Genomic DNA, 10,569 nt, shown 5'->3' with positions numbered 1-10,569 from the left:
CATTGCCCCTCAAAAGAAACAAGCAAGCCCACAATCACTAGAATAAATTATTATTCTATCAAAACCTTGATGAGAGGAAGAATAAAAGAATAATGTTACGTACAATTGTAAAATGTATAAGCGTCGAATAATTATTTTAAAAAAGAGTAGAGTTTACTATTAAAAAATTTATTTATTTTTATATAAATTTCGTATTTATTCATTTTTTTAAAAAGAATTAGGCAACACTTACGCACTCCATCACTACAAATATAATTTCTATATTTGTTGAGGCTTTGAAACTGAAACTGAAACTGAAGCTGAAGCAGTTGCCAAAGAAGCATTGGAAGACTTAATACTATGAAGTTCAATATTGGTGGGCTCACTCTTGGAAGACACCATCTTTACCCGTGTTGTAAAGATGGCACACAAATCTCGGATACATCGCCATTCTATCTAAAGAGTGGACGGAAGTTCGAAGTTCGAACAAAGCATCTTATTCACAATTTTCCAGCATAGAGAGGTCGTATCGCTAAAACAAAATAAGCCGCAAAACAAAAGTCGTATTTCAACAAAACTTTCTTGAATTTTTTATGATTAATTCGTCAGGAAGACTCCGACAGAATATTGTTTTTTGAATAAAAAAAGGAAAAGACAATCAGCCGAAAGATCTGAATTACGATATTCCATGTAATACGATGAAAAATATAAAAGGGCAAACGTGAGGAGCTGTGTTTTATTCGTTGACATTAGTCACTTACATATTCATGCAAACCGCATGTTTATTACCAAACATATATAGGTGATTGACAATCTTCAACTACACTTTATAACAGATCAAGTGGAACCTAGCTATGAAGAATTAGAATCCATGCCCTGTTTAATCACCAACACTCTAGTCACCTTTATATAGTTTATTCTCTAACATCGCTTAACCTAACAAGAAACGCTGCATAATCTCTCCAAGTCTCTCTCCTCATGTTCTGATCTTTGATATGGAACTCGGCATTGGGCTTCCTAGTTCCTAGAGAGAGCAAGGTGCACCCCAGGATCATGGTGAGTGCATGAACAATTGTAGAGGATGGAGCTGTTAATGCCCTGCACATTATTGTTCACGAACGCACTCATGGGCTGTGAACTTGTCACTTTTCCTTTGTGACTCTTGTTCTTCTTCGGATTCCCCTCCTTGTTGCTATCGGTACCACTTTTCGAGTCACTGCCATGGCTTTTTGTTTTAGGATTTTTATTCTTGTGAGCAACTTCATGTTTCGTTGCGGATTGGAATAGTTTCATGGAGGCACCTTTATTTTCGCCAGCAATTGATATAACCCTCACACCCGCCTCCATTGAATCCAAAATAGTTTTGCCACTACTTTTCCCCTTCTCCTTGGTTTCATTTTCATTCGACACTTCTTCCCCTCCAATGGTCCTTTGAAACACGACGGTCTTCTCCTGGACCTCCATTGGGATCTTCTGCTCAAGTTCAGTCTGCGACTTCAGTTGGGAAGGCAAAAGGGTTAAAACAGGTGATGGTAAAGCCGAAGACTTGGGATTAGGTGATTGAGGTGAGGTTTGAACAGTAGGCTCAATTGTTTTGGGAGGTGGGACAGGGCTAGGCACACGAGTTGTGGGGGTAGAGGTTGCAGTATTGGTAGTGGAGGAAATTTGTGGTGCTGCTGCTTTAGAAATTGATGAAGTTGGAGCTGAAGATGGGGATGGCGCTGCTTTAGGTGCTAGAGAAGTTGCATCTGAAGAGGAAGGACCAAAACTTTTGGCACTAGGTGATGTTTGCACTGATGACGAGAATGCGACAATTGGCACTTCGGAAGAAGAGGAAGCTCTTGGAGTTGGAGATGATGGAATTGATGCAGTGGTGGCAACAGGAACTATTGCTGCAATGGCAGGTATTAATGGCCTTATTCTAGGCCGAGCCACAGGTGGGCGTGGCTCCGTAGGAGGGGCAGGGGCAGGGGCAGGGGCAGGGGCTGGGACTGGGGTAGCTTCTTGAGCTATTGTAGGTAAACGGAACAATGGACGAGGGCGGGGGGCCTGGTTTGCCATTATTAAGGTTATTTTTGAAGAACCGACTTGAAAACAACTAAACAAGAATACCTGTGATGGGCATAAAGATAGATGGTTGATGTTTATTGTTATTTATAGTTCTACAATAAAGAGGGAGGGAGGGGCAGAGAAAGAGAGGAAAACGGAAGGCATCGAATTAATTCTGCACTACATACAACAAAAGTACACAGTAAAGATTCCATTGCATTTAGATCGTTCGAATGAGTTTGCCTTCTAGCCGTGACAGAGTTTTACTCATTATAGTACCCCGGTGGGACTGAACTTCGTGAGTGAGGGGTAATGTAACATCTCGTATTTTAGTGTATGTTTAATTGAAATATTATTTATTATTAATTTAAAAATTTATTCTCTTGTTTTAAAATTGTTGGATTTTTAGTGGATTTATTTTTATGATTTTGATTTTGTGAAATTTATTTTTGAAGTGCTTTCTTTAAATTAATTATTGTTATGTGTTTAAATTTCTTCTCGAATTAAATTAACTTGTTGTTGGGTTTAATTATTTATTTTCATTTTAATTACTGCATTTGAATTATTTTATTTCACTTGCTGTTTTAAAACCGTTTCCGTTGAATCATTTTTGTGACCCAAGATGTTAGGATTGGACCTCATTTTTTTTCCTACATTTTTCTCTTTCCTCTTTTTCTTTTCTTCCTTTTTCTTTTTCTTCTATTCTTTCCTTTCTCTTTCCCCTGGTTTCTTTCCCGCGCGGACGTCTCTCTCTCTCTCTCTCTCTCTCTCTCTCTCGCCGTACAACCGTTCCTCACCCAGCCTGCTGCCGTCGCGCCGCCGTGCGCGACACCGCCCACCCCATCGTGCTCCCCACCGGCCGGCGACCTCACCCCTTCAATTTCAGCCCTCCTCGCGCCGATGTTAGCCCCCACGCACCACACCAAGCAGCGGCACTCCTTGCGCCGCTGCGCCGCCGTCGGGCCACCTCCGGCCACCATCTTCTCACCACATCATCCTCGACCTCTTGGCAACCCATTGGACCCAACCCCACCCCCGATCTGTCACCGATGAAGCACATTTATCAACATTTTCAATTTGGGTATTTTGGTCTTCTACCGCCTATTGCGCCGCCACCCACAGCCAACCACCACCACCATTAGCTTCACCGACATCCCTAAGCCCTACCCTATCAATCTCGGGTCTTCGTTTGCACCCGTTCAAAAGTGGGTTTTTGAGACCCACGGCCACAGTGCATTTGGCACTGTTTTGTTGCTGCGTTGCCGCTTCTAGCACCTCCGTGATCTTTCAAAAATTATATTATAGCATTGTAAGTATTTTTCTCGAAGAACTTTTGAGATTTAAATGTATTTTTGAGCTAATTTATATTTACTGTGAATTTGCTGTTTGTGCCGGACTGAGTCCGAGGAGTAAAGGGGTCGGTTGGATTGGATGATGTAGTTGTTTGTGTGATTGGTTTATGCTATGAAATTTGTTGGCTGTTTCGAATTTAAATATTGGTGTTTTGAGTTTGAAGTTGGTCATGGTGGATATTGGTGATTTTTTTAGGAAGTGGTGATATATTTTGGGATTATGAGGGTTTTAAGTTTTGAGAAATTAAGATAGATTATTTTAGAAATTTAGGCTTAAATATGAAAATTAGTGATTGATTGAAAACTTACGAAAATTGTGTGATTATTTTTATAGGTGACGATTTATAGTCGACTCAACATTTTTGAGGAAATTTCTGAAAAGCTAAATTGCCCAGGTAAGCGGGGTTCATATACTAGTTTTGCATAAAACAAATAAAATGAGGTTGACTTTGAGAATAAATGTGTTTATTTTTTTTTAAAAAGAGATGATCTGAAAACAACCTCAGATGTTTATTCTGCATATGCATAAATTCTACATAAGAGAAAGTGTTTTTCTGTCATGACTGGTGTAGACATGAGCTAGTTTTGTGCACTTTAATTCTGAACTATGTAAAAGAGCGAATAAGGAATTTTAAAAGTTTTGTTATGAACAAATGAGAATGTTTTGTTTATGTTTATCTCGAACATGTGAAATGATCTGAAGCTTTTTAGTGTTTTGTTTTGATGTGATGTGTCATCTGAAAACATTGGCATGAAGTTCTGATTCTGTATATGATTGTAATCGGATTTTCGATGAAATCCGTTCTATTTCTGTTAAGGCCCAGCCACGGGTATAATAGTGGTTTATAACTCTACTACGGGGGTGAAACATGGTATACTGCCCAGCCACGGGTATAATGGTGGTTTATAACCCTACCACGGGGGTGAAACATGGAAAATGGCCCAGCCACGGGTATAATGGTGGTTTATAACCCTACCACGGGGGTTAAACATGGTATTGTCCCGATGTGATATTAAACGATGATAAGATTATAATGTTTCATTTTAGAAATGCCAACGGATTCTCTTTTTGGAATAAGTATATTTTTCTGAAAAATTTCGCTCTAATGTTTTGTACAAGTTTTGTTTCTGCATTCTGAAAGTAAATGTTTTGCTCGGCTTATCAAATGTTATAAATGCTCATGTTTACATGCTAGTATATGCTCTCTGCTTGCTGAGTTGTTGATAACTCACCCCGTTAATCTTCATAATATTTCAGATGACATCGATGGCTCAACTGAAGATCAGTATTAGAGTCTATGGAGAAGATTAGCATTGATTTGTTGTTGGGCATCTCATAATATTAGTGTTGGTGTTGGAGGTTAATTATCTTTCTTAAGTTTGCTTCAATGGATTTAGACGGTTTATGGAAACTATGTTAATGTTTTATTATTTCTAGTTGTTATTTGAGACATGAAGAAGAGTTGATTTTATTTGGGTTATTGGATCGAATATTGGATAAATGAGTTTATTTGATTTAGTTAATTGAAGTATTTACGTTCGATTTGAGGTTTGAAAAATGGATATATTCTTGAATTTGGAAGTACTCTAGCCTTGTTAGAGCTGATTATCAGGTTTTATGAGTTAACTCTCCGAACCCTCGGGGTCGGGGCGTTACAGGTACAGCATTCTTGAGTCGGTGAGATTGATCCAGTGGCAATGTCAACTCAGTGGGGGCCACCAAACATGCTGGGCTTTACATCGGCAAGTTCTTGATGGGGCTGAGGCTCCCCTTCTATCACCTAGTTCGTGACATTTTGGATTACGTACATATGGCTACCGTTCAGCTCTTGCCCAACTCTTAGAGGATATTTATGTCTTATTGCATTGTTAGGAGGCAAGCCTTAGAGACAACAGGCTAAGAGAACCCTGACCTTATTGCGTGTGTTCTTCCATGTCTTTGGTGTAAGAAGGCATGACGGAAATCAGTGCAGTTTTTGTTTGTGTACCAATTATCAAGTCATCCACCTGGAAACTCAATACTCCCACGCCAAGAACGAGGACTAGAGATTCTTTCTCATCTCAAGATTTGGTTGTGAATTCCCTATTGGCGAGGTAGTCCGCCGCCAGTTTCCAGGGCCTCTCAACGTTCCTTCCTTAACAGTCGTAGCTTCAAAGTGACACCCACCAAGTGGGGATCTTATCTACGCGTGGGTCAGGGTGACCCAAAGTTCTGTTAGTTCAGAGGTTGTCCTTACCTAGGAGAAAATTGATCACTCCTTGGTTCTACTAGACCTATGGCGTGTTCTGGGCTATCAAGTTCCAGTCTCGATGGGACTAGGGCATGCATGTGGGCTCAAGAAGTCTGCCCCTACCTTTTCAAATGCCAAGGGAAAAAGACTATGTACAAAGGGTGATGAAATCCATGGTGGGTCATGTGCTCGTCGCGACCCCGCTTGCCCAGAAAAGACCACACAGAGTTCCTGGCCTCTAGCCATCCCTTCCTCCAAGGATTAACAAGATACACGGTGTTTCCCTCCACCGTTGCACTCTCATCACCTCATCCGCGCCTATCTTTGTGGAGCTAGTGGAGTCTTCTCGCTGATTCATGGAAAGAGCCTCAAAAGCCATGTCTGAGGTTGTAGAGGAGAGGAAATAATGGGAGGAGGCCTACTACCAATTGGGCACCCACTCGCACGTGCAGGAAGTAGAGATTGCCGCACTAAAGGCCGAGGTGTTGGATTTTCTATACACTTTGGCCTTCAGAGGGATCTCCGTTGGTGAAGGCCCCAGGCGACTTGAACGGCCCTTAGAGCATGAGTGGGAGGCCGCCCAGGTCGCATTATTTCTGAGGATGAGTTTTTCATAGAGTGTCAACGCATTGGCGAGTAGAGAGCCTAATTGGAAAAGGTGGTAAGGTCTGTTTCTGAAGCGTAGGAACGTTGTTCCGCCTATACAGAGAGAATTTTGAAGGCTGAAGAGTCCAACCCAAAACCTTGTCTTGACCTCGACACTGCCCTGGGAGTTGGCGCAGGCTAAGACTAGTCAACGAACTATTAGGGAAGAACTTCGCAAGGCTGATGGGAATTGTGTTAAGCTTTCCAAGATTACAGAAACGTTGTGGGGTAAACTTGCAAAGTCTAAGCAACATGCCAATGAACTGGATACCCAACTTAAGCCATCGAGGGATGAGGTTGTTTGCCTTTCTCTCCAACTATCCACGGCCCTTCAAGTTTGCAATCGGGCATGAGGAATCAGGTACAACCTTGGTCTCCAGACATTGAGAAAGTTCTTGCTAGCTAATGCTAGAAAAGATTTGAGGTCTTTTGAGCTGTGCAATCTCCTCCTTGACGCACTAGCCTTGGCCATCTTGGACTAATTGGAAGCCAACATGAAGCCTGACGCTTTCTCTGCTCAACCGCTTCCTTCACCTCATGATGGTGGCCCGAAAACCTAGGTTTGGGTCTAGTTCCTCTGTTTGTTTGCACTAGTTATATTATTATTTGATATATCTTGTAATAGACTTGTTTTGTAATGGATATACCTTGTTATAAATGTGTAGTTGTGACTAATTGTTGTTACGGGTTTTCTTTCATGCTTGTCACCAATCTAGTTTTTGCCCTTTCTTTTTCTATTGTGTTTACCCTATTGATTACCTCGATCGCAAGTGTTGCGAAGGAGGGTGTTAACCTTGGTCACTAAAGCCCAGCTTGCACTTGGCTAGACTTTGCTTTTCAGACACACGTTGGTCACCAAGGTCATGCTAGTCTTGGTCACCAAAGCTAAACTTGCATTAGGCTAGGCTTTGCTTTTTAGATACGTGTTGGTCACCAAGGTCGTGTTAGCCTTGGTGAGTCTGCACTTGGCTAGGCTTTGCATTTTAGATATGCGTTGGTCGCCAAGGTTGTGTTAGCCTTGGTCGCTAGAAGCAAGCATGCACTTGGCTAGACTTCGCTTTTTAGATACATGTTAGTCGCCAAGGTTGTAATAACCTTAGTCATCGAAGTTCAGCCTACACTTGGCAAGCCTTCGTTTTTTATATATGCATTGGTCGCCAAGGTCATGTTAGCCTTGGTTGTTGAAGCTTAGTCTGCACTTCGCTAGGCCTTGCTTTTTAAATATGCATTGATCGCCAAGGTTGTGTTAGTTGAAGTGGTGCGTTGGTCACCAAAACTCAGCCTACACTTAGCTAGGCTTCGCTTTTTAGATGCGCATCACTTGCCAAGGTCGATTTAGCCTTGGTCTTCGAAGCGCAAACTGCACTTTGTTTATGACAGCATTAACAGTTTCTCTCGAACTAGCCTTTATCATTTGAAAACTCAGGAACGTGACTACGTGAATAAAAGTGATCTTTATTCATCACTTGTTTTGGTTACACAGTTATTTAAACAAGATATTTTCTCACGTTCCACTAGTGTGGCAACTTCTTTCCATTCATGTCCTTTAAGTGGTACATGCCAGGTCTCTTGTTGGCTACAACGACATACAGTCCTTCCCAGCTTGGTCCAAGTTTGCCTTCTCCTTCTTTTCGGGCGGTGGTGCCGACTTACCTTAACATGAGGTCTCCAACTTTGAATGCCTTGTGTTTGACTCTCTTATTGAAGTAATATGTTGCCCTCTTCATGTAGGCTATTGCTTATACCTCGACTTCTACTCTCTTTTCTTCTAGCAAGTCAAGGTTTCCTTCTTGACCTTTCTTATTTTCTTCATCTTTGTTATATTGAGTTATGTGGCTCGACACTCCGATCTCCACAGGTATCACTACCTCACTACCGTATGTCTTTGCATAAGGGGTCTCTCCCATTAGGGTTCTCACAGTGGTTCGGTATGCCCATAATTCTTTTGGAAGCTCTTCATCCCACATTCTTTCTGATTGTCTAGCTTTTCTTCATTATTTGAAACAATGTTTTGTTCTTTGCCTCTACTTGCCAATTCGCATTCGGGTGACTAGAGGACGAATACTTGACCTTGATTCCAAATTTCGAGCATCATTCTTTATATTGGTCACTGTAAAACCAGCATCCATTGTTTGAGACCAAGGACCGCATTATAAAGAATCGGCATACAACTGACTTCCAAAGAAACTTTTATGATGTTTCTCACCGTAATTGTTGCCAAAGTTTCCGCTTCCACCCATTTCTTAAAGTAATCTATGGAAAATACTGTGAATTTCACCCTTCCTTTTCCTAACAACTTGGGTCCCATTGTACGAAGGGCCATGGTGCAAACATAGTGGTTAGTTCCTTATGGAACTACAAGGCAAAGTAGTGTGCATTTGGCACTTGGTACACTTCTTACCCAGTTCATCCTTGTCTTTGGTTTCATTCCGCCAATGAAACCCACCCCCATAGCCTTATGTGCCAAAACTCTACCTATTGAATGATTCTCGTAAACTTCTTCATGTATTTCTACTATTACATATTGCACCTCTTCTTTGGACATGCAGCAAAAAAGGGTGAGGAGAAGCCCTTTTTGTACAATACTCAATCCATCATGGTGAATCTGGCTGCCCTAAGCTTCACCTTCCTTGTTTGAGTGTTTCCCTCCAAAAGTTCTTCGGTGGTGAGATACTTCACCACATCATGCGCCCACTTCAAGACAGTCGCCGCTATCGCCGATTCTCCTCAAGTGGCATCTGATGAATGTTGAAATACTGGAACATATTGTAACACCCTGCATTTTAGTGTATTTTTACTAAAAGATTATTTTTATTTATTTAAAAATTTATTCTCGTATTTTAAAATTGGTTGAATTTTTAGTGAGTTTATTTTTATGATTTTAATTTGGTGAAAATTAATTTTTATGTGCTTTCTTATTATTTATTTATTGTTGTACATTTAAATTGCTTTTCATATTAAATTAATTACTGTGGGATTTAATTATTTCAATTTGACTTTACCATTATGTTTAAATTATTTTATTTAATTTGTTGTTTTAAAATATTTTCCGTTGGATCATTTTTGTGACCCAAGTTATGAGGATTAGACCTCATTTCTTTCTCTGCATTTTTCTTTTCCTCTTTTCTTTTCTTTTTCTTTTTCTTTTCTTCTTCTTTCCTTTTTCTTTCTTCTTCTTCCTTCCCCTCCCGCGCGACCCAGCCCCCCTCTCTCCTGTGAGTCATTCTTCGTCCGCCCAGCCCGCCGCCGTGCGCCGGCGGTGGTCGACACTGCCCGGCTCCCTAGCTTCCCCAACCACCGGCGACGCTACCCCTCCGATCTCAACTCCATTCGCGCTGTCGTTAGCCACCACGAGCCCACTGAAGCCGCGGCATTCTTTCTGCCGCTGCACCGTCGTCGCACCACCATTGGCCACCATCTTCACACCACTTCATCATCGACCTCTTGGCAACCCATTGGACACAACCACACCTCCGATCCGTCACCGGTGAAGCACATCCAACTCCATTTTCGTTTTGGGTATATTTGGCCTAAAAGCATCCCTTGCGCCGCCACCCACGGCCAACCACCACCACCACTAGCTTCACCGACCTCCCTAGGCCCTACCCTATCTCCCGTTGAAAAGTTGGATATTGTGACCCACGGCCACAGTGTATTTTACACTGTGGTGTTGCTCAGACGTCGCCTTTTTCAACTTCGTGATCCTTCGAAAATTGCTATATGGCGCTGTAAGTATTTCTCCAAAGAACTTTCGTAATTTAAATGTATTTTTACACTAACCCATTTCACTGTATTTTTTGACATGCCGGACTGAGTCCGAGGAGTTCGGGGGTCGGATGGATTTGAGAATGGAGATGTTTGGTTGGTTTGGTTGAATTGGTTTGGTTGTTGATGGGTTGTTTTGATTGGATCTGTTGGGATTGATTTTGATGGATGTTAGATCAGTGTTGGTGCATGTTCATACCATTATTTCATGCATGATCATGTTTGTAAAGAAAACTGGGTTTTTCGTGTATTGGATTCATGCTCATGTGTGATTTGAAAGGCTGTGATTTTATGTGATATTATTTTTGGGTGCGTGTGTATCACGACCCCAAGCCGAGATGGGGCAATAACTCGGTGGAGCTCCTCTGGTTACTCGGGAGCGGAATACACTAAGTAACGTCCCCTGGGTTGTCGCCGGGCGACAATGGGATCGAACGAGATGGTCTCGTGCCGACTCCGTGGTCCTTCTGCTGGCGGGGACTAGAGGATGTCTGGCCACGTACGCGCTGGGCGCGGAACTGGGCATCGCTCGTTGCGTAGTTTGGGTG

The 10,569-nt window shown here is 42.0% G+C and overlaps 1 protein-coding gene across 1 annotated transcript; it reads right to left on the bottom strand.

Annotated features, from left to right (window-relative positions):
- Positions 1-732: 732 nt before the first annotated feature.
- LOC121247522 (putative uncharacterized protein DDB_G0290521) lies at positions 733-2,128 on the bottom strand. Its single transcript, XM_041145866.1, has one exon. It carries the CDS (start codon positions 2,038-2,040, stop codon positions 997-999), a length of 1,044 nt encoding a protein of 347 aa, XP_041001800.1. The 5' UTR covers positions 2,041-2,128; the 3' UTR covers positions 733-996.
- Between the last annotated feature and the right edge of the window lie 8,441 nt (positions 2,129-10,569).

Source organism: Juglans microcarpa x Juglans regia, chromosome 1S, assembly GCF_004785595.1.
Source record: "Juglans microcarpa x Juglans regia isolate MS1-56 chromosome 1S, Jm3101_v1.0, whole genome shotgun sequence".
Lineage (NCBI taxonomy): Eukaryota > Viridiplantae > Streptophyta > Magnoliopsida > Fagales > Juglandaceae > Juglans > Juglans microcarpa x Juglans regia.
The sequence above is the reverse complement of the archived record's forward strand: the minus strand, read 5'-3'. Positions and strand labels throughout refer to the sequence as shown.

Excerpts from the sequence above, each read along its gene's own strand:
- LOC121247522 (XM_041145866.1), bottom strand. The coding sequence starts at position 2,040 with ATGGCAAACCAGGCCCCCCGCCCTCGTCCATTGTTCCGTTTACCTACA.